Source organism: Onychostoma macrolepis, chromosome 11, assembly GCF_012432095.1.
Source record: "Onychostoma macrolepis isolate SWU-2019 chromosome 11, ASM1243209v1, whole genome shotgun sequence".
In the NCBI taxonomy this organism is placed as follows: domain Eukaryota; kingdom Metazoa; phylum Chordata; class Actinopteri; order Cypriniformes; family Cyprinidae; genus Onychostoma; species Onychostoma macrolepis.
Genome location: NC_081165.1, coordinates 18,680,040 through 18,705,013, shown reverse-complemented (window position 1 = coordinate 18,705,013; position 24,974 = coordinate 18,680,040). Strand labels below are relative to the sequence as shown.

Below are 24,974 nucleotides of genomic sequence, written 5' to 3'. Positions count from 1 at the left end.
AAGATGACGACCAAAAGGCAGATGGATCTGAAGGACAATAACAACTGTTGACAGCTATAATTGCTGGGATGTTCTGATTGGTTGCAAAGGTGTTCCTGCTGGTTGTTAGGTGCTTGCTTACTGGCACCAAAGGCAACATTCTATGATTTCTTTAAAAAGACAGACGTCAAGAGCAAATGGGACAAAGTCTCTCAGTTCCCACCTGGTGAAGTGCATGGTGGCATCTGCTTCTGATTCATGTGGTCTCAGAGCATCATAAACATATTTCAGATCATCCACATCAGACAGCTCTGGTATCCCACTGGAGAGCATCTGCACACAAACACACAAGGTTACAATGTCAGAGCAGAAAGACACAATGCAATTCAAATGATAGTCAAACAATAAAGCAAGCCATAGAACATTACTTAACCTCAACTCTGTGGATACATCCTTAAAGTACAAACTAAGAAAAGTATCTGGTGTTATCTGGGAACTCACCAGGCCAAGCAGGTTGAGAAATAAATGTGCATGTTTCCTAATCAGATTGTAGGCTTCACAACACAAGTCTACAAAGTCATGGAAACGGCTGGATGGCTTGTCACCTCCATTGATGACATACGCCATGTCAGATGTAAACACAAAAGGAGCCCGGTCCCTATAGAAGCAAAAGATTCAAATCTGTGTTAACATTTACTATCAACATCCCAGATCTGGTTTAGCTCAAAAACATTCTTCAGGTCCTTTGTAGAGAAGCAATATGAAACTGGTTGTTGTAGATTGTCTACATTGTTCTGAGAGACAACAGTTACAGTGATCAAAATCTGGGGCAGAAGAATTCTTTTTCGTGTTCTTTTCGTGTTCCTACCGTTTGATGTTGCCAAACATCTGTGCGTGCCCCAGGAACTTGCCGAAGTCAATATGGAACATGTGTCCGCTGGTCTTCAACATGATGTTGTCATTGTGGCGGTCGCAGATTCCTAGAATGTACGTGGCCACACAACAACCTGCGCATGAATAGATGAAGTTTTCCACTGCCTGTGAAAAAACAACAAATCAACAGAATTAGTTTAACCTCTTTTAGTCAGCAAAGCTATAAATCAACATATGAACACTAATTTTCATATCATTAGGACATGCAAAATAAACATGATGCAATCCAATGCAACTTAAGCAGGTATGGAGCATTTTGACATGTTATGGCAAAAGACAGTTTGCACATACATAATGGTTTAGTAAATGCAAATGAAGTGTGATGCTACTTCAGAGCACAGCTGTACCTTTTCATACTCATCCTCAGTGGGGTTGTGTTTCTGCAGCCAGTCTGCCAAAGGCCGGTCTTTGAAGGAACCAGTCACTCCATGCTCAACTTGGATCTTCCTCAGGGTTTCTGCATTGGGAATCATCTCTACCATGCCTAGACAAGGGCAAAGAGGTTTTATAAAATGACTTCCATTTACATCCTTAGAAATTCACATTGTGAACAATTAAATCTCAGTCTAGATATGATCTATAGAGTGGAGCATATATATAGGAAGTGACCCTAAAAATGGATTCTAGGATGGAAAATACTGTAGTTAACATTTGGAGGATGGGCGTTTACCTCTGCCTCGTCCAGTAGAGAAGCAGCGGAAGATCACCATCCTCATATCAAGCCCCTCTTGGATCCAGATCTTATTCATGATCCGAATGATCTGCAGCGTCAGCATGTCCTGCCGCAGGTCATCTCCAGACTGAAGGAGAAAACCCATGACCAAGACAGCATCTGAAAAACTGTTTCAATGCAGAACCACTGATCCATAATGTACAAAAACACGAGAAGGCGTTACCTTAAAGATGACGTTGATGTTGTCTCCTAAAGGATCCTGATTCTGGAACGAGAGCTTGAGGGGAACTGCATTAGAGTTGAAGTAGGAGCAAGACTACATGAAGACAGAATGAGACATACATTTTGTTTCTGATGTGTCAACAAGAATAATACAATGACCTCCACATGCTTGATATAGAAAGACGCAATCTGTACCTGTATGTTGATGCCCTTGACGAACAGGCCTGGGTTCAGGGGAAGTCGACAGGTGCTGTTTATAGAGAAGAACTCTTTGACCTCCTCCATCCCCTCTCGGAGAATAGCCTGAACACCAGACAAAAGACAAACCACAATAAATGTGCTGACCAGGCAGTCTGGAGAACATTAAAATGCGCCTTCGGGATCAACAATCAGAGAAATTGTATGAGAAATTTACAAGCCAGCTCTTTTAAGCAAATTGTTTTTGTAGGTTATTCTCCTCATGAGAAAACCCCCAAGGCTCTATTTAAATGTAGTCACATGATCACAAGAGACATCTTTTAAATGCATGTTTCCTGTGATCGGATATTAAGGGGAGACCCTACGATTGATTATGTCCTCCAATTTTTGCAATGTTCACTTGATTGGACCTTCTGAAATGGATAATTTTGTTAACTAAATTAATCTGAACTAAAAATTATTAAAAGTGTTTTAGTTAATTAAAAAAAAAAAAAAAAAAGTTAAATGAGAAATGTTTCTGTGACAATTCATTTAATTAAGTACTAAAATTAAAACTGAAAGTTTAAATCTGAACCCGAAATCTAAAAAAAGAAAAAAGGAAAAAAAGCAAACGCACATATAACATTTCAACTAAAATTAAAAAGAAAACTGGAGAAAAAAAAATAATATACCGTATTGACCCGAATATAAGACGATGTTTTTTTCTTGGAAATACATCTGAAAAAACGCGGTCGTCTTATATTCGGGGTCTACTTTGACATGTCAGTAATACACCACAACAATAGGTGGCGCCAAAAACGCATAAAACGAGTGTGCCATGAAATATGTAATGTAATGTAATGTGTGCTATAAAGATCACGAGTGAAAACAAAAGAAAAAGAAAAGCTTACAGCGGCATGATCGTGACTGTCATGTTAGCCTGATGGGACCAAACTTCCTCTGTAAGTGATTTTAAAACATAAGACAGTACCCAGATTTGAAGACTACAATAAGATTTCACTTCTACTGATAAAATTTTGGTAGGCTACTATGAGATGGATAGCCTAAATGTTGTATAATTCAGATGGGCTACCTGTTATTTCAATGGTATATCAAAAAGTGTATATTTTTCAATGTCATTGTTGGTACATTTTACCAGTATTTACCATACTTTCAAAACAAAAATTAAAATAGGAAAAATATGCAATTTGAAAATAATTTAAGAAAAGAAGAGTTTTAGAGAGAGAGAAAAAAAACAAAAAAAACAAGATTTGGTTTTCAAAAAGCCTTTTTCCAAAAGGTACATCTGGAAAAAGGGGGGTCGTCTTATAATAAGGTTCGTCTTATATTCGGGACAATACGGTGTGTATATATATATATATATATATATATATATGAGACAGCTAATTCTATAAATATCTATATAAATATAATGTATATAAATAATACAGGTGTAAATGAGGAATTGTGAAGCTGACCTGTCTGGATGAAGGTGAAGAGTCTCTAACTCGCTGGGCCACTTTAGCCAGAATGTTAACCAGCCAGCATTGCCTATCAAACTCATCCCTCAAACCACGACCAGAGCAGCAGAGAAGAGCCGCCAGCAGATACTGATACCTCACACTAAACTGAGAATCCTGAAGAGTATCTTTCAGCAACCTACAAAGAGACAGACAAACGAACACTGACTAAATCCTATGACTTTTATCATATTTACAGTGAGATTGCTTATTTCTCATAGGGAACATGTAATCTGCTATTAGGAAGCTTTAGAATATTTCACATTGTGACATATTTCAAGCAATTAAGCACCCATTTCTTCTAACTGTGATGCATCTAGTATTACTCTTCTCATTTTTAAATGTTGATTCTCATTACGTTACAGTATTTTCCCTTTCTTAGTAAGACATGTTTAAATTTAATTTAAATGTGTTACAAATGCAATAATTTGTGTGTGTATAATTATATATATATATATATATATGTGTGTGTGTGTATAATTATATATATATATGTGTGTGTGTGTGTGTGTGTGTGTGTGTGTATATATATATATATATATATATATATATATATATACACACACAATAATGTTGCAGTAATAAGAGAATATGTATTTTATTTGTAGGGTAAAATTTGCTTAATTGTTCTAAATAGAATGTCACAATCCAAAATCCTAATGTCATTTTTAATAATAAATATTCTCAATAAAATTATGTATTTTGACACTTAAACTTTTAGCAAAAGTAAAATACAACAGTATTCATAAAGGTTATGAATGATCCAAGAAAGAAAATGACCTAATCTATACAGCAGGTGGAGCTGTAGGCTGATTTCATAGACACTCATATCAATCGGTATGTGAATCTACATGTGCATGACATTAATGTGTATAAAAATGATCATGGTGCTGACGGGTTAATCTCATTAACTACATAAGGAATCCAGTCTCATCAGTTTATATAGACAAATCTTGAATGTGAGAGCACAAACCAGTATGACCTGATTTCTCAGTATGTGTGCTCTATATAAGGGCACTGGGTTTTTGAGTATAATCAGACGGTAGAGGACATACCAGAAGAGGTAGTGAGCAATGCGCACATCACCGATGGCCCTCCTAAGCAGAAAACGCACCAGGTGACTGTCCAGATAACACTCGTACTTCAGCGCCTGTACGAGAGCAGTTTGTTGGGTGGAGTGGGTGAGAGAACAAAAAGGACAGGAGGTAAAAAAGTTAGGATATAGATCAAGGTCAATGGGAAAGGATGGAATAGAGTGAGAGCATGACAGGAAGTGAGATACAAGGCCTTTGTTACCTGCACTAACTGAGGAAGGAAATCCAAAAGCTCAGGATCAGAGATTGAGTCCATCCACTGTACCGCGGTCCGTCTGCACTCCTGATCTGGAAACCTGGGACATTAAAGTCACCATGAAATCAAAATAGACATTTCTTATTATTATTTAAACGAAAATGTACTTTTATGGTGGTTTTTTGGCTTGTGGGCACTATAAAATGCATTTAGAAATTTTATATGAAAAATTATCTAGGAGTCTTCAAAACGGTTTCACATGGTTTCGAGTTGGTCATTTATGGTTATTATCCAGTTCAAGCTGGTTTAGGTGGTTGATCAGTGAGGCTACCAGCTGGTTAGGTGAAAGTCAAGGGGACAGTTCACCGAAAACTGAAAACTCTGTCATTTACTCACCCTAATGTTGTTCTAATCATGTATGACTGACTTTCTTCTGCTAAACCTAAAAGATGATATTTGGCAGAGGTGGGACCAAGTCATTGTTTTGCAAGTCACAAGTAAGTCTCGAGTCAAGTCTCGAGTCAAAATAGGCAAGTCCAAGTCGAGTTGCAAGTCCTCAACTTTTAGCTTCAAGTCTTAAACAAGTCATTAGTGCTCTTTGCCCAAATTAGTGTCTCAGTATTAATTCCCATATCAAATTTATAGTAATTTATATCAGGAAGTCGGGTAGAATATGTTTTTACATAGTTTAATTTCATGTGAGATGGGTGCCCTTAGTAAAACTACTTAAGTTCAATTTAGGGATTGTGCCAAAATAGGACAAGCAGTGTCTATTTTATTAGTAACAGAGTATCAAAGACAACTTAATTTCATAGAAATTATGAAATACTTTTTTTAGAAATACTTTGCATGTGTGCATAAGAAGAATATATGCTAGGTGTTTGTTATATCTAAGCCAATGAGCCATTATTTGGAACCTCGATGAAACATGTGAGCAGAAACTCAGAAAGAACCGCTTTGAAAGAACTAGAAGAAATAACTGCTACCAGTTTGTTCCGTTTTTTTCCCGACATAAAAACATTCCTTTAATTTATATTTTAATGAATAAAAATTAAACAAATCTTATTTTTTTGGAAAATAAAGGGGATCTAATATTGATAATAACATTGAAGACATTGTATGATTATTCCTTAAAGATAAGGTTTTAATAGTAGTAGTCTATTACGTTCTGCCCAATGTCTTCAAGTGAAACCGAACTTTTATTTTGACGGGTTGCCGTGAATACCTTTACATTTCTGTGTGTATATGATATGAGGATAGTTTTTCTAAAATGAAACGGTCAAGTGCTTATGAAGTGACTCTCAGAGCAGTTCTGGAGATATTGTTCGTGTATTTATGTCCTCATTTAGTGAGGCGGCAGATGTTAATATCACCGCAAGCGTCACGCGCGCTTCTGTATGAGTAGTGAACAAACCCGCGCGTCTGCGCCATACATTAACACAGAGACAGGCAGAAGTCATATTTAAATAATCGTTTTGCTGCTTAATATTTACAAATAGGAGTGCGAGTATGCTCACTTCTGTGTGCGCTTACGTTTGTGTGTGTGTGTGTGTGCGCGCGAACCGGGGCGGAACTTCGCTGTGCGCGCGGTACAGAGAGCGCGACCATGTAACGTAGAGACAGAAATGACATGCCGTCGTGCAAATAAGATAAATAACATAAGGCTATTTAGTTTGTTTAATAAAAGAACAAGGTATAGACCTTAACATTGAATAATGACTTTTGTGGTCTGGCGCTATAGAGAAAATAAAATTAACTTGACTTTCAAGGGGGGGCGGGCTGCCCCCCTAAAATAATGGTAGGGGAAACACGGAGTTATATATAGACTACAATTCACAAATCATTTTGTGAAAGAACACTTCTTCAAATTATATGTTAAAATGATCATTAGGCCAATTGCTCCTTTATTTTTTTCTTCAAATTATAGCTAATTTTTTTTTGCAATAATTAATTTTAAATCTAGCTTAAATCAAGGTTTATCTAATAATTATTTTGCACCAAACCTTAAACCTTTAAAAATAAGCAGGTTTACATTCTAACCCATCATTTTGATCCTGGATTTAAGTAATATTTGCACCATAACTTTAAACTCAGATTTAAATCTTGATTATGGATTAACTTTAAACGTAACTGAGGTTTAAATAAAATAAAATGCACATGCAATTAAAATATGCAACTGATTGAACAAAACCAGTGGAGATCTGACAAAAAAAAAAAAAAGGTCTCGGAGAGGTGTTTACCAATTAAAATGAAAATTAAAGCACATCCAGTTGGTAGAACTGCGAGGGGTCGTGGCGGGATGCGGATCTGTCACTCATGGTCCACCTCGGCGTCGGACAAACAGAAGAAGTGAGGAATATGTTTAGCATTTCACAGCAGCGGTCACGGTGATGATGAGGCGAGCACCAGTGATCGCGGCAGCGCCTCTCCTTTCTCCTGCCCGCTCCGTGTGTCTGCTGGGCGGCGATCAAACGGGCAGGGCAGCGCTTTTCACGAGCGGAGATAGCTACTACTTTTTTTTTCGTATCTCGGTTATGCTATTACACCATTAATTTATACTGTATATCAAGCGCTCCCTGAACGCAGTCTCTGGCTTACTGCCAGTCAAGCGCAAGCACGCTGCACCCGTCTAGAGTGATAACGACGCTGATCTGATCAAGTCTTTCCGAGTCACAGGGCTCAAGTCCAAGTCAAGTCTCGAGTCATTGCTGTCAAAGTCTAAGTCGAGTCTCAAGTCTTCTTTAATTATGTAGAGTCGAGAGTCATCAAATTTGGGACTCGAGTCCGAGTCAAGTCGAGAGTCATGTGACTCGAGTCCACACCCCTGATATTTGGAATAATGTTGGTAACGGTTTCGGTTCCCATTGACTGTCACTGTATCAGCAAAAAAGTCAATGGGAACCGAAACTGTTTAGTTACCAACAATCATCAAAACAGTTTCTTATGTTCCACAGAAAGATAACGTCAGGTCTGAAATGACATAAGGTGATGTAAAATACAGAATTTTCAGTTTTGGGTGGACTACCCCATCTTGGTCAACCTTGTTAGAGCTAGCAGACCACCCTGGTGGTTCTTGGTTAAGCTGATTTGATTTTTAACACTAACAAAGCTTTAAAATCATGTCAGCAAATGTTGAGAGTAGCCACTGGATATCTGCGCTCCACATGTGCTCTTCTGGACAAATCTAAAGGTCAGTTCTTCATGGTCTACTCAAATCAGCCTGACTGCCAATCACTGAAGGACAGTCAAGATCTGCTTAGCCTCCAGCTAAACAATGGAGCAAGCTGCTGCCATGGTTACCAAAACACTCACGTGGCGTTCAGCAGGCCTAGGGTGTCCAGGTGGTTCATGCATCCCCACTGTCGGAGCAGGGCATAGATGTCAGGCAGACATGCCCACTCCCAGCTGGGCGCGCTGGCCAGGACCAGCGGCAGACGACTGGCTTCCACGTGGCAGAAATAACGCTTCTCCCACAAAAGACGCCGGTCCTCTGGAGTCAACCTAGATGAATGCATCAACAATAAAAGTTAGCACAAAAAGTAAACAAATGTGTACAGCACTCTCAAAATTCTAAAACAAATATTTAAATAATAAAACCAGTTATATAAAGAAAAAAAATAAAAGACTATGTATATTATGTACATTTCTACATACAAATATATAAACATTTCTTTATTATATCTTACGTCAATAAATTATGGCACTTGCATGAGCATGTAGCAAATGGAAAATAAATATTTGTAAAAATTGTTTATTTATAATAATTTATTTAAAATAATGTAATAATCAAAAATAATAATAAAAGTGTTTTAATATATATAATATATGAATGAATATATCTAAAACAAATATATAAATATATAATATATTTGTTTTAGATATAATATTTCATTTCATATATAAAATTTAATTTTCTCTGATTGTCTGGTTTCTGTAATGGGTTATATTTTGAGATGCATAATAAATACAAAATTGCAAAATGAGCTGTACAAGTTGTTGTTTATATTTCATGTCGGCACAAACTAAATTGTTATTTAAAATAATTTTATTAAAATAATTAAACAAGCAAAAAAATAAGTGTTTTAAATATACGCCGGTATTTACAACATACTGCACGTGCCAAGTGCCATCATTTGGTATGCCTAACACATTATATTATGATGATATAATAAATACAAAATTGCAAAATATCAAAAATGTATTTTAAAAGCTGTACAAGTTTCTACTCCATTTCGGCACAAACAAATAAAACATCAACTTGTCAAAGACATTTATTATTATTATTATTAATTAAATATATTATTTTTTATATTGTTTTTCCAATCCATCGGTCTGATGGAAACTAATACATAGCTACAGACATTTCTCATGACAGCTCAAGCATACAGCAAACAAAAGTAATGTTGTTTCCAGACAAGCAGTCATGGTTTGCAATCTGTTATCTACTGTACATGCCATCATAGTCCAAAAACACGATTACTCAATCCAATAAAGTAAGTAATCTTTCTATCTTGATTAAAATTAAGACACTGATATAGCAATTACGACAGCATAACGTGTCCAGGAAGGTGTCCGTGTGTGGGCTCTCACTGCAGTAAAGGATGGAAAATAACCACACTCAGTCTCTAGGTACTATATGCTGCATGTTTTCTTCTACACTGATGCACCAAACCCACAGAGTCCAGAGGTAAACATTACAGAAGGCCAAGTTAAACTACTGAATTTTCATGAATAATATTTGAAACAGAGGATCGACAACAGCTAGCTATAATCTGTATACACTTCATGATGTGTTTGGGTCCTTCATCCTAGCATGTGGTTGGACGTCACTTGTTAAAGCAGACACACATTAGCGCTACTGTGTTTTTCTGAGGGCTTATGAATTGATGTTGGGGAGTGGCCTCTCCCTCTAGGGATGACAGCCGTAGGGCAGGACCCCCTGGATCAAATTACCTCTGCTCCTGCTGGGCCGTAACCATACAGAGTAATAAAACAGCTCAATATACTGGGGGAAGGGTTCTGAAAGCCTCATACGGTCACACCCACGCTCTTCACTGCAACATGCAATCACTACTATCATTAGATGACTACATATCCCACAATTCACAGGAGGCTGGAGGAGTATTGATTTCTGGCTGCAGTTGCCCAAGGCAACCCAGAGGCCCTTCTGCGAATCAATCGCTATAGAAAAGAACAACCTAATGGGCTTGATCTAACACTAAATTTAATAAGTGTTCTTGCTGGAGCAAAAAACAGATACGTGTAGATTTTGTACAATCTTTTGGGTGGATAGATAAACTTTGCAATTTATGGGTGTTTTTTCTAGCATGCTACCATGCAATTTCTAGGGTGTTCTGCGTAGTTGCTAGGGTTTGGGGTCAGAATGAAAAAAATATTTTATTCAGCAAGAACGCATTGAATTAATAATAGACTAAATCAAATTTAGATTGTTACAAATATTAATATTTCAAATAAATGCTGTTGTTTTAAATGTTCTATTTAATCAAAGAATCTTGAAAATATTTGAATGATTTCTGAAGGATCATGTGACACTAAGACTGCAGTAATGAAAAGTAAAAAAAAAAGTTATTTTAAATTGTAATCTCTCACAATATTACCATTTACTGCATTCAATGAAATATTCAAAACAAACCAATTTTTTTTTTTTTTGCTGACCCCAAATTTACAATGGTAGTTTAAATTTGTTCTATTTTTTTATTTTATTTTTGCCCATTTTATTGCTCACAAGATGAAAATCTTCACCAATCAGATCACCCCTCAAAAAAGCTGCACAATTTGAGGTATAATTTGTCAATAGCACTCTCTTAAAAACAAAAAAAAAACATTGAAAATGAGCAACCATAATAGGAACGAATGTTTCTAGAATTGATAAACTGCCTTTAAACGCCCACCATGGTTTATATATTTACAACAGAAGAAGAGAAGAAACATTAACTCTCTGCTGACACAAGCCAGATCAGACAGTTTACACCCAGCTCAAACGCTCAACCTTTGATCCGAGAGCTGGAGACAATTTATGACTGAATATTTCCAGGCTGGTGTGGCTCCAGATTTTACAGTGCAGCAAATGTTTCAGAGCTCCACAGGCTCTGAGCACCAGAGGCAGAGCGGAAAAACAGCTGAGAGAGAAAGAGAAGAGAAGAGGAACAGAGCCAGCTGGGGAGGATATCCACATCAGCTGTCTAACGTTGACTGTAACAAAGTGAGTACTGTAGAGCACCAAACCCCGCTGAGCACTAGAAATGTCCTCATATTCAAACATAGGGAATAGAATAAACAAAGACCTGATCCATAAAAGCACAATAAGGAAATGATTTTCACATACAAATGATAATTATATATTCTTTTAATATAATAAACTAGCATTATAATAATAGATATTAAACATTATAATATAAAATGACGCATGATATATATGATCAAATTGTGTAATGTTTTTAAAGCAGTCTCACTTTCACCAAGGCTGCATTTACGTAATCAAAATACAATAAAAACATGATAATTTCCCATTATTATCATTGCTGAAAGCAGTCGTGCTGCTTGATATTTCTGAGGAAACCACTATTGATTGATTGAAGTTTATTTTTGGATGAATAGAAGGTCGAAAAGAACAGCATTTATTTGAAAAAGATAATAAATATCTTTACTGCCATGTTTGATTAATTTAATGCAGCCTTGCTGTATAAAAGTTCTCTTTCAAAAGAAAAAAAAAAGTAACTTATGTCAAACGTTATTTGAAATATACATCTTTAACATTATAAAATGTCTTTGCTGTTATTTTTGATTAATGCATAAATGTATTAATCATTTTTTTCAACCTTTTAGTACAGAATACGCTCATTGTAAATATATAGTTTGTGCAAAGTTTAAAACAGTGTGTGCATGTACTCATTTCTCGTTTTCCTCCCCCTCCCATCAGACTACCGTTTTCACATTCCAACTTTTCCTACTCCGTATGAATGCTGCTATTCCTCCCACTGTCACTTGAAAGGAGGGATGAGATGGGGAAGCAGAGAGTAACAGAGGACAAAAGGAAGTGGGTAATGCTTGGTGTTTAAAATCTTAGCGACAAGGAAGGATCTGACACCAGCTTCATCCTCTCATAAGTGTCTAATCAGCACCTCAACATCACTGAGCTTCTTCAACCTCTGTTCCCATGCGGACATGCTCATTTGGGAGCGGAAAAGTGATTTCATGCTGTGTGTCCCTGAAATATGAATGATGCGTAACGACAGCTGAATCAGAATTTGCATTAACTGGTTATCTGAGGCTGCAGCTACACTTCATCAGTCATTGTCTTGGAGAAGATGCAGTTTTCATAACCTTCATATCTGTACATCACCCCCCTGCATTCTCTGTTTATCAGTTTACAGTGGAACGCCCACTGTGCGCATTCCATGACTGAGCTAGAACGAGCAAGTAAGATATAAATGATTTTAACTCACAGGCTCAAAGAACCGGAGAACTAGCTTTCAGCAATTTCTTTTCCACCAAAATGTTGCTGGTTTTGAGTAAGTGCTCAGTCAGATCTACAAACTTCTTTCAGAATCAGTCCAAGCTTCCACTGACTTGAAGCAAACATTGTTACGTCAATTTTTGATCACAGAATGTTCATTTTTAGGTGAACCATCCCTTTATTAAATTAATTAAATTAATTAAATGCATAATAAATATGAATTGTTTTATTTAATAATCAAATATTACTTCGCTGGAGTAGCTAACATGGTGTAATTAAACAAATGCACATCAAGCTTTGTCAATTTTAATTTTGTGTCAGTCCAGACAGACTGAGTTGTTCTAAAATGAGGACAATAGTGGTTTCCTGGTTCAAAACCAGCTAGATTAAAAACCTGGCACAGTATTGGTTGAAAAAGAGGCAATATTGTCTTAATCTAATAGGAAATATGCAATGTTAAGTATTACAAGCCGGTATATTTAGCATTTTCAATGTTGACAGAGAAAGGAAAATTCTTTTTCCTCGATTCATGGAAAGATCTTGAAAACATTAAAACGGTAAAACAAGTAATTAGATCAAGAAGCATCAGTTGCTTTAGGATTACCAGACCTCCAACTCACCAGAAAAGGGACTTCTTGTGCAAGACATCATGAAGCTGCCTCTGGCTGAGCTGGTCCAGACGGGAGAACTCGTACTGGGGGCTGAATTCTGCAGGAGCGGGGGTGCTGAAGCGCACTTCGAAAGAAGAAGTGGGAAAGTCCACCTGAAAATACAAGGAGAGTTTTGTTGAAAATGAGCCACTGTATTAACAATGGAGGGTTTAAACACACACAAGGGAACAGTCGAAAGAAACAAGTCTGAAGTGAATGTAATGGCAATGCTGATCTTTTACTGTATATTTAAAAAATACACTGTTTTTTCACCATTTGAACACAAGGAAAAATCATTTAACATTTTAATTATAGTTACTCGGCATTGAGATCGTATTCAAAATGTAGCTGTCACCAGCAAAATCAATGCAAGTATTTCACGAATATTTAATATATCACTCAACCTTAATAGGTATCTATTCTGTTCAACTGAGGGTTCATGATATAAAAGAAAACAAACGACTATCATAGGTCGAATTTACTCTAGCTCATGGGTTGCAAAGATGGCACAAGAGTGAAATTAGGAGGTTTATGATCCAAAGCAAACACTGAGGTTCACGGTCACGGCTGGCAGCAGTTAACTCGAGTGCTGAAAGCCGTAACAGCACCATGAACAGCTGAGGCTTTCACCTTAAACATGCCAAGTTAAATACCACTAACACTAAATGTTAACAGCAGAGAGCCAATATACATTCAGCTAAAGACAAACGAAAACTACAACCTCATGCACCCAGAGCCAAAAAATAAAAAATTACAATCAAGAAAACAATGAAAAAAAGCTTTAAACGAAAACTCATGATAGGGACATCTGGGTCTGTTTTCACACTTCTGTCAGCCCGGGTTGAAATCAGTCCAGTCTTTATTGCCATATGCCTCTCAGCATCACACTTCATCCATTAACAAGAGCAGAACACACAAGTCCCTCATCCATTTCATGACCTTCACACCAAATGTTCCCCCCATAAGGCAAGTCAGTTCAAGCAGCCATCTTTGTTACACCACTGGGCAGCTATTTCCTACTCGGGCAATGAAAATTATTTGGGGCAGACAATGCATTAAATTATTCTTGAATTACAGAAATTAAATAAGCCATCTAACCTGACTACAGTAAATCCACATGCATACAAAACCTATCTATTAGAATGAGGGAAAAGCAAAATCTCCGAAACAAATCTACAAAACTTGTCATGCTTCAAAAATTCATAATGCTTCAAACTCAGCAATAAAATCTGACAATGATATCGTTTTAGCTTGAGTAAAAAAATAAACAAATTATGGCCGATATTGAAATTCGATACTATTTTGTCTAATTAAATGGTTCTCAACCAGGGGTCCCCAATAAATATTACAATTATTTACAAATTATTTTATTACTTTTTAACAATCTAAATAATCATCCTAAAAACACTAAAAATAAAGATGTACAACTGAATGTTTATTTATTTTTGTATCTATTACTGGTAATTTCTTCTGATATATTGTCTTTTGACCAAAAAAAAAAAAAAACTAACACGTAAAATGACAAAGCTTAACAAATCAACAATAATTTTAACAGACAATATTAATATATATTGCAATTTCCCCCCTTAATAGCTGCCCTTTACACTGTCTATGAGCAAATATGCAAATAGTAGCTTGCAATAATGAATTACTTGTCAATTGATAAAGTAGAACTTGGTTCAGCATGAAAGTCTCAAACAAAAATACTTATTGAAAAGAAAAAAGGAAAAGAATGTGAAAAATGGGGTCAGAGAAAGTGAAAGAAAAACAGCAATGGATAAGAGAAGGAGAGAAGCTAAAGGGAGTGAGCGCACATTAGGCAGTTTTAACGAGCCCCAGATGTGTCATTAGCCCCAGATGCATCTTGGCTTAACTGGCAGATTGCAGGGACTGACTGAGGGAAATCTGCCACCTCACACTGAATAACCCCGGCACCTAAATGAGGGGCAGAACCTACTGAATAGGCACAGGACCAGGCTTCGCTCCCAGTTTAAACTGCACAGCCCACTGCTCTTAGACAAAGCCATGCCATTCGGGCACAAAAGAGCCCTATTGGCACTACTATGGGCTGGTTTGGCACATAGAGATGGCAGAAAGAAGAACGGGGATTGTATAGCAGGAGGCCTGTGAGGAGGGGTGGGAATTTCACAGAGGCCCATCCGAGTGAAGAGAAAACCATGCACACACGTGATTTACCACACAGTTTCAGAACAATATCAACGGGGAGGCTGTTTACAGAGAGCAGCGGTGAAATGTCACGTCTGAATGTGTTAAGAGAGGATATTATTGCATGTGGAGGAAGTGGTGACTCAGCGTGCACAATATCTGGGGTGACGTCTCAGGTGTTTGTGATGATTGTCTGAGTACAGCCCTAATCGGTAAACGTTTCTTAAGGGGACATCTGTAAAAGTAAATTTACATGGCACCTCACTGATAAAACTCATGGATTCTGATGGTGATTTATTCACAGTGGAGAAACTAATTCTGTGGCCACTATAAATAAAATGTGTTATGCATGGAGTAATATTAATAAGAATATTTATAAACATCCCCCATAACTTTTGAATGGTAAGGTGTACACACATTGTCTGAGAAATATAGTAAAAGTTCAAATACTGAGGTACAGTTGCCTGTTCAAATGTTTGGGTTCGGTTAACATTGAGAAATTAACACTTTTATTCAAAAAGAATGCATTAAAATGATCAAAAGTGACTGTAAAGACATTTATAATGTTACAAAACATTATACATTTCTATTCATCAAAAAATATTAAGCAGGACATCTGTTTTTGACACTTATAATAAGAAATGTTTCACATTAGAATGATTTCGAAGGATCATGTGACACTGAAATTCAGCTTTGCCATCACGAGAATAAACATTTTAAAATATAACAAAATAGAAAACAGCTGATTAAATTGTGGTAGTATTTCACAATATTACTGTTTTTACTATATTCTTAAACAAATGCAGCCTTCATAAGCATAAGACTTTTTAAAACACTTTTTTTTTTTTTTTTTTTTTTTTTTAAATGGAAGGTTCTTTTTAATGAATTTGTCAAAAAAAACAACAACTAACAATTAGGTGAAAAAGTTTGGTCATGTCTGATTCAAAACAAATACTATGTTACTAGTTATTTTATACAGAAGGGCTGATGTCCTTTTGCAGCAACAAAATCAGAATAAAATATGTAGTTTTGTGTCATCGAAATATTTCCTATGCTTATTTTGTCTGGGGCTGTTTAGATGCATATGAAAGTGAAAATTCTGTATCTATCTGTCTCTCTCTCTGCAGAGCAACCTGACCTACTTTTAGGACATTTTGCAAGTAGCGGGACAGTTCCTTCCTTCCTTCATTTTCATTTGCACACTGGCCTGACCCTATTATTCCTGAAGTTATGAGCCAAGGAGAAAAAAAGTTCCATTACACCTTCATTATACTCTTTTACATATAATCTAACTAGACATGCCTTCAAAAATATACTGCATAAAACCTTAAACCTGTTAGCTATGCATATGTTCTCAATAGTTAACTTTAGTGGGTGCATATGCATGAATGACCTTCCAAAAAAAAAAAAAAATGAATGTGAGATGGTGGGTGTTTTAAACAGGAAGTCTCATCCTTAGGGCCTGTTTGGCAACAAGGCAGCCTCCTGGATAAAAAGACAGATCACCCACATTATAGGAGGAGAAGAAAAACATAAGTGTATGGAAGAGGAGTGTGTTGTGAGTAAATGCGAGTTTACTGAGAACGTGAGTGAGTCAGAGTTAAGAGTAATAGAGTATAAAGTAGGACAAGCAGGAAACAGTTTACTATATGATTACACTTTGGATAGAGAAAAAGGCAAACCTGAAGGATGACGCTGTCTGGCTGGCTGAAGTTGGGTGTACTGGAACGAGCGTTTCCACTGCCAGGGGTTGAAGGCCAGAGACCCAGAAGCTTCCTCCCACACGTCAGAACACTAAGGAAGAGATGCAGAATATGGACAATTAGATACTTGACCTCAGTTTATTTGTGTCTTTATCTTTCAAGCAAAGGTAAATAATTTTGTAGTGCTGTCCAACGATTAATCGTGATTAATTGCATCCAAAATAAAGGCTTTGTTTATATGTGTGTGTGTGTGTATACTGTGTATATTTATTATGTATATATAAATATAGACACATGCATGCATATTTAAGAAAAATGTTATGTTTATATATTTATATATAATATACATTTTATGAATATAAATATATACACATGTAAACACGTAAATATTTTCAAAATATGTAAGTACTGTAAGTGTGTGCATTTATATATACACACATAAATATACACAGTACACACAGATGTTATGTACACAACTTTGATTTTGGATGCGATTTATTGTGATTAATCGTTTGACAGCACTATATTTTCGCCAGGAATTTTTTTAAGGATCTTGTAAACAAAGAAATGTCAGCCTTCCTAAGAATGATACAAAATCATCTTATAATATTTAATCTTTTTTTTTTTTTTGTGACAGATCAAACTTCCATGAAGATGGAAGTCAAAAGGACGAAAAGTTTCAAGTATGACATATTACATATATTTATTTAGTTGGACCTAGATGTGCATTTGACTATGAAATGCTTGTTCAGTGTGTCTTCAGATTCATTTTACTTCTGTGTGTATGTATATATATATATATATATATTTATTATCAATCAGCTTTTCAATTTGCCACTTCTGCTTAGGAACTGGTGCACATTTAAAAAAATTGCACTAGTTTGCGTGTTTGTGGTGTTTGTAGGCCGCGCTAGACTTGCAGACGTCAGCCTGTTCTGATCACCACAACTGGTTTGCTGTAGGAGGTGAGTATCAGCAGAACTCTAGTGCTTAAAGAGCCTGTTTTCATGCCCTCCAGTATAATATGCATTCATGGCATTATCATTAATGACAAAAATGCACAAAATGGGAAAGTCTGCCAGGAATGAAAAAAACAACAAACAAAAAAAACATCCATGCTTACTGTCTGAAGTTGAATAAGGGCATGGTGACCCAACCCAAAGCCTCAATGCTGCGTTTCTGCTTGCTCTTTTCCTCCGCACCTCCAGGGGGTGGTAGAGGGATGGCATATAGCGTCACATTCAGTTGTGACTCCCTTGGTAACTGATTGATCTGGATGGGGAAGCAAACTCTGCAAAGACAAATTAAAATTAGTATACCAGTTTGAAACATGTTTTTGAAATAATGCTTCCGTAAAGGATTCTCAAGGTTTCTCAAAACTAAGAACAAGATAAATGCAACATTTTATTTTTAAACGCCTACACTTGGAGTTATAATAGCATAAACTCACACCTACATGCATGAGACTAAATATATTCACCAGGATTGAGGAAAAAACGTGACAACGGTCCATTAAAATATCCCTGAACAATCCCAAAACTACAATAAGGCAGCAGAGTACAAAAACAGCAACAGGAAGCTGAGCTGGATGTGCTATTTTCAAATATGATGTCTGAAATACTTGGTAAACAAGCTTAGATCTAACGTGTTAAAACACTAGGCCATTTATTTTTGACAAACCTCAAAGAGACTGTGTAGTTTGTGTAGATTGACGTCAGGCTTACCTCTGGTCCCACACCACCAGGTGGAAGAGATATTTGCTGACCGACTGTTTACTGGTGTGCTGGGGGGCACAAAGCTCCACTCCACCATGGGTGAGAGAACAGGACAGGAAGAAATTTTCATAGCTGTAGATGGGTTATGTGAAAAAGAGAGAGAAAGACAAGGAGGGTGAGATCATCCAATGGCAGCAAGTTACATCTAACAGAAGCCAAGATATTTGGGACATTATATCACTGAAAACCTTCCTTTCCAGGGAGCTGCTGCTAACCTGAACCTAAGCGTTGTGACCAAATTGAGCTGAACTCAGAGACTCGACGAGTCAGATGTGGGAATTATTATTTCAGTCTAGTTTTATGCACTGAACAAACAGATTCTTCAAGATGATTTGACTCAAAGGAATGACCCATTCACAAATCAGACATCGCTACTCCAAAGACCTCCAGTGAATGCTGCATTTACAAGATTTTCAGTGAAATCTGACTTGATATCAGAAGACCTATATAGTAATATAGCTCACAAATCATATTGACTAGGTTTAAGATGCTATGATGGTGATTTAGCATCTTTTTTGAAGCTTAAAAGCTCCAGTTCCCTTTAAAGGCAATTGCATGGACAAGCACTTTTTTTTACAAAATTTTCCATTAGTGTTTTACAGAAAAAGGTCATTCAGTGAATAAATGACAGCACTTTCATTTTTGGGTTAACTAATCCTTTTCAAGTTCAAAAGAATCATCTTAAAGCACTGACTGAGAAAATGCGAATAGTGTGCCATGATTTAGGAGAGCAGCATAAAAAATGTGTTCATGTCTGCATTAAATTTAGTGACATATTTTTGCCATTACTTTTTTGACCATGACAAATCCACAGAGTTCCATGAGACTGGCATAGCTTTTATTTATGCTTTAGGTAGGTGGGTGAGATTTTAAGGCAAGAGCTGTGTTGTGTGGAGTTAATTTTCTACCAATTACATAGTAGTTGTATAAAAATAAGATAAACAACATAATACATACCTGTTTAAAATACAAAAATAAAATTCTAAACCATTTTCCTGGCAAGATCTTATTAAACAAGTATTTAACAAAGCTTACTAAGTGAGCTTGCAGAGCATACATTAAGTGCTTTACAATTAAGTTTTTACTAAACATGCATGCTTTTATATTTGGGTTCACTAGCTAATTTAATGGCTGTGGAAACCCTGCTCCCTTTTCCCCAATTTCTCTCTCCTAATCCCAACATTATTCGATGTTCTCCCACATCATTCAGCTTCAATTCAAGCACTTATAGAGACTCCTAAATGGGAAATGAACACTCCTGAGGCCAATTTAAATAGAAGGAAAAACATTCCCAAGCTAAATGGAATACCAGAGAGGACAGAAAAACATGCGGTTGAAATACTAATGTTACTAATCCTAATGCTGATCTGAGGATCCACAAAAACACTGCAGAGGAAAAACCACCATGGTTATCGTCTCCTAAAAATCATGCTAAAAATCGCCTTTTCACACTGATCCAAGATCAGCCCAGCTGACTGACTCTAACTGCCTAAAGCAGATGGGATGCAAGAGGTGACCCTCCGTCACCACTGCACAGGTGCCTGGTGCCCAGCCTGCCCTCCGCCTGGCCTCCAGAGGTCAAAGGTTATGCTGAGTTCCCATACATGTTTCTTTGTGATGGCTTGTTCCACAATCAGCGCCAGTTTCAGAGGGAGACAAAGAGCACTAGTTCAGGTCAGTGGGTGGGAGAGACCGTTCCTGTGCTGTGTGGGGGAGGGGAGGAGGCTGTATTATTTTATCACTGAACAACTGGGCGAGGTGTAGTGACATTTAGGGTTGGCCAGCATCTGTCTTCATACTGGTGGGAGAGGTCGCCACAGTTCTGGCTTAGGACGGAGGGTAAAGAACAGTGAAAAAAAGAGAGAATGCCATTCTCAAGAGTCCTCTCTGTAGATCGTAATGCCAAATAATCCTGCTGGATTACCGAAGGGGTTCAGCAATGTGGACAGCTGGTGTACAGCTGCATCGCTTCTTCCACAAGAGTCAACTTTTCCTGTGTCATTTCCACAGGATTCCATCTAAAAATGCAACAGTCAGGTTTTTTTGATTTACATTTAAGATATTTAGTGCGTTTTCTTATCCTGAGCAAATGAGATCATGAAAGTGATCAACAGATGGAGCATGCAATCTGGTATGCTATCTGCTGAGAAAGCAGCACTGCCTGTACAAATACAAAAAAGGGCTACTTAACCCAAAGCAAAGCAATAATTATTTTTCTGATTAATCCTTACTTTTGAATCCGTTTTATTTGCCTTAATTTTTGAATATTTTTCTGCTTTCATTTTTTGGTTCCCAGTAATCACAGCATGTAATATGATATCATGGAAAGTGTTGTTAAAAACCTGCCATTCCGGATTGCTAATCTGTTTGCGTTTGCAAAACAAACGATAACGCTCACTAGTGCAAATCTGAACTCGTTCAAACTGTCAAAACAACCCACTTTTCTTTTCTTTTTTTTCTACAAAGGCAATTGACAGTAGACACTGAGTTGTAGTAATATTCTTCCATGTTCCATTGTTTTTAGCAATACCCTCATTACCTTGTGCTCCATGAACACATGCACAGCTGACAACAAATAATGAAGTATTACAGTAAACACTACCGTTCATAAGTTTGGGGTCGTCAAAATGTATTTGAACGTCTCTTATACCCTCCAAGGCTGCATTTATTTGATCAAAAATATTGTAAAAACATTAATATCGTGAAATTAATTTAAAATAACTTTCATTTGAATACATTTTAAAATGTAATTTACTGCTGTGATGGCAAAGCTGAGTTTCCAGCAGCCATTACTCTATATTTTTGTGGAAACAAATTTTTGATCACAACCTTGCTGAATAAAAAAAACACATTAATTCCTTTAAAAATTGATTGAATTTAACTGAAGATTGAAATTGATTTCACAAGGTGATGAAACCAAAACAAGAAATATACCTGGCAGCCCATGTGATAGGGATGCGATGAGCTGCGTAAACGCTGAAGGAAAGCACGTTGGTGACCATGCCAGCTTCCTGTATGGGGGCTGTGGATCTGCTACTGTGTGGCATGGTGTGGAAATTAGCATTGAAAGTGCTGCAGTACAGCTCCACAAGATCCAAGATGGCTGCAGTCAACTTCTCCACAATTGCCACTGTAAGAAAGAAAAATTGATTCAGTTGTTTACATACCAATTCTGATGCCAAGAATTACCTCTCTGAAATACTAGATTCTGTCCATCATCCCTAACATGAAGCTTTTTCATATCTTATACATTTCACAGAATGCTGGATGGAGCAGCAGTTCGAATTCACATTAAAGGGCTAGTTCACCCCAAAAATAAATTCTGTTATTAATTACTCACCCTCATGTCGTTCCAAACCTATAAGACCTTGGTCACCTTTGGAACACAAATTAAGATGATTTCATCCAAAACATCTTAATTTGTGTTCCAAAGGTGACCGAAGGTCTTATAGGTTTGGAACGACATGAGGGTGAGTAATTAATGACAGAATTTTCATTTTGGGGTGAACTAACCCTTTAAAGCTGACAGAATGACAGTAGTTGCAAGTGTCCAGCACAAGGCTGCATCCTTCCTGTTTATGCCTATCTGAGATCACAGACTTCCTCGTAGCAGGATGCTACATAAACACTCTTCCAACAAACAAGACACACTTGAACACATCCTCAACAGTCTTACCCCAGGAAGAGTCAAACACTACCAGTCAAGTTTGGACACACTTGAGTTGACGGACTTGCATCTTTAACTAGACAGTTTTAAATTTGATACATTTAAGATGGATTTTCATAGATTAACATTAAGTTTGAGTACGGAACAAGGATGGAAAAGTCAAATATATTTATAAAGGGCATTTGAAAAGTAGCCAAATCCTCATGGGATTTAAAACTTAACTACAAAACTAAGAATAAAAAAATAATAATAATTTAAACAACAAAAAAAACAAAAAAAAACAAACAAACAAAAAAACCTGTAAGTCATCACAACTATAAAATAACACAAATGGAATTTATGTGAATGGAAGTTATGATTTTTGAGAATTATGTAGGGACTAAAAATGTTAATAATATATAAAGGTTAGGTTTATAAAAAGTTAAATGTTTCACTGGTAGTGTATGCTTTGGTTTGACACAAAAATCAAAGAGAGCAGTATGACCAGAAGCAACGTACCTCTGTTTTCTCTCTTCGCCAAGACACTGACATCCTAAAAAAAATGAACACAGAAACATACATACACTTAAGCATGCATACCAGAAAGAGAGTCACACTAAACTATGTCTAAAGTGAAACTGAAACTAGTAAAACCAAAAAAAAACATTCAACCATGGGCGATTCTAGCAGATATATCTTGCCGTTTCAAAGGTTAGTGGTTTAAGCAAAGTAGAGAATTGTCTGTCTACTCATTTGAGGAACTAGAAGCAGCAAAAGCTGCACGTTTGCAGCACTGTGTCTGTGCTCACACGAGAGTAGCCAACACAGCAGTATGTACATCAGATTTCTAAAACATCTCCCATGTAATGTTTGTGACTAAATGTTCAAAGGTACCACCTTCTGCACTTTAGGCTGTAGTCTGCATGGGCAAGCTGGCAGCTGGTTTAAGGCAGCAGTGATGTCAGGTGTTTCTACAGCTGCTAGAGAAGTACACAAGGCCTTCACAGACTGCACTAACCGCTCCACATGCAACGGCAGCTCAACCTGCAAATGACAGAAAAGACATTGTGAAAAAAAATATTGAAACAAAAAAGGATAACGTTTTTTCTTTAAAAGGCATTTTTTTACATTAATGCTAGCCTAGATTAATATCCATCACAAGTAAACCACTGAATGATTCATTTTCTGTAATTAAAAGTATAAACATTTTAATTACTATCAAAACGTTGTTTATTGTTCTGACCAGCAACAATGACTCAACCAATGTCATGAGTTTGGGGGCATGGCTATCTAATTTCCTGACCAATGGCAGACAGGGGGAGTGGTCAGGAAACTTGCAAATATTTTTGTTTTTCCAATTTGAAACAGTGTTATATTAGAAACACCAAGATACTATTATAGTTTTAGTATTTTGAATTATTTTTTTTTATTGTGTTTTTGTCATTTATTCATTTTTTATGTCTATATAATTTTGTTTTAGTCATTTTTTAGTAGTTAAACTAAACAAAAATGAGAGATGTTGTATTGGCAATTATCTGAAAAAAAGTATTTTTTATTATTTCAAATAATGGAACCATTTTTGAATGGTCTTAGTTAACCATAACAACCATTATTTGGATTGAGCATATCACACCCAGTTAAACACATCAAAGAATTTTCAGATAAGCAATGTCTGTAACAGGTTTACCTCCGATAAAAGGAAAGACTCAGCCTCATTGTGAAAGGTATCCAGGAGAAGAGTCAGTGCCTCCCTGTCACACAAACAAGAGTAAGAGTCGTCAAACACTGTGAATGTGAATCTCTCTACTAGCATATTAAGGCCTAAACTTCCTGAGCTCCTCTTCATCGTTCTCACCTGGTCACAGTCTGTTTGATTGGCCTCTCTTGTAGTAGAATACTGTGGTTCATGGTGGATAGAGTATCATCATCCTCTGTCTGTTTAACAACAACAACAACAGCATAATGCAAACATTTAAAAATTAAAACACCTTTAGCATCTACACTGACAAGTTCTCCCTGTGGGAGTCTATGGTTCCAGGAAGACACTCTAAAGGCATAGTTCATCCAAACATAATGTGATGGCATTCCAAACCTGTATGCACTTTCTTCTGTGGAACACAAAATATGATACTTAAAAGAACAAACAGGTACAGGACCTGCAGACTTCCACAGTAATTTTTGTTCATACTATGGGCGTCGAAGGGACCCAGCATTGGTTACCAGCATTCTTCAAAATACTGTATTATGTTTGGTTGAATGGTTTTTGACATTTCCAAATGAGTTTGATGAACACCTAGTGCAATGTGGACTGCATTAATTCAAAGCTGCAACTCAAGGTTTTGTTGGTGTTAAGATGTCTAAAAACGTTTCCTACAGGTGTTTCCTGGAGCTTCAACTGTGCAGTAAGAGGAAAAACATGTTGTTGGGTCACTAATCCATCTGCTGTCAGCTTTGGTCTTACCGTTCGGGCGAGCTCCATGTTGACAGAACTCCGTTTGGTAAGAGTGAGTTGAATGTCCCAGTCAAACTTCAGACACTGCTGGATGTACTCGAAGCTCGCCAGAGTCTGGTTGCTTAGCAGAAAGAAAAGAGGCAAAAGCAAAATTGAGATACACTGGTTCATAATTTATTTATATACATATAAACTACCGTTGAAAAGTTTGGGGTCAGTAAGATTTGTAATTATTTATTTATATATAAATATTTAGGAAATAAATTAATACTTTCTTCCATCAAGGATGCTGTAACATAAGCAAACTTAGA

General features: G+C 36.7%; 1 protein-coding gene across 1 annotated transcript in view; it reads right to left on the bottom strand.

The window, feature by feature from the left end:
- pik3c2b (phosphatidylinositol-4-phosphate 3-kinase, catalytic subunit type 2 beta) overlaps positions 1 to 24,974 on the bottom strand; it is a 44,992-nt gene that overhangs the window by 6,599 nt on the left and 13,419 nt on the right. The window contains exons 6-26 of the mRNA XM_058791381.1: positions 24,673 to 24,784; positions 24,067 to 24,146; positions 23,899 to 23,962; positions 23,109 to 23,255; positions 22,731 to 22,764; positions 21,500 to 21,695; positions 18,515 to 18,637; positions 17,914 to 18,081; positions 16,770 to 16,881; positions 12,892 to 13,034; positions 8,107 to 8,295; positions 4,801 to 4,894; positions 4,560 to 4,654; positions 3,463 to 3,643; positions 2,003 to 2,110; positions 1,809 to 1,901; positions 1,583 to 1,712; positions 1,260 to 1,396; positions 848 to 1,017; positions 481 to 637; positions 203 to 312 (exon numbers count right to left, since the gene is read on the bottom strand). Coding sequence (XP_058647364.1) covers positions 203 to 312; positions 481 to 637; positions 848 to 1,017; positions 1,260 to 1,396; positions 1,583 to 1,712; positions 1,809 to 1,901; positions 2,003 to 2,110; positions 3,463 to 3,643; positions 4,560 to 4,654; positions 4,801 to 4,894; positions 8,107 to 8,295; positions 12,892 to 13,034; positions 16,770 to 16,881; positions 17,914 to 18,081; positions 18,515 to 18,637; positions 21,500 to 21,695; positions 22,731 to 22,764; positions 23,109 to 23,255; positions 23,899 to 23,962; positions 24,067 to 24,146; positions 24,673 to 24,784 — 2,643 coding nt within the window. The remainder of the gene's footprint in view (positions 1 to 202; positions 313 to 480; positions 638 to 847; positions 1,018 to 1,259; positions 1,397 to 1,582; positions 1,713 to 1,808; positions 1,902 to 2,002; positions 2,111 to 3,462; positions 3,644 to 4,559; positions 4,655 to 4,800; positions 4,895 to 8,106; positions 8,296 to 12,891; positions 13,035 to 16,769; positions 16,882 to 17,913; positions 18,082 to 18,514; positions 18,638 to 21,499; positions 21,696 to 22,730; positions 22,765 to 23,108; positions 23,256 to 23,898; positions 23,963 to 24,066; positions 24,147 to 24,672; positions 24,785 to 24,974) is intronic.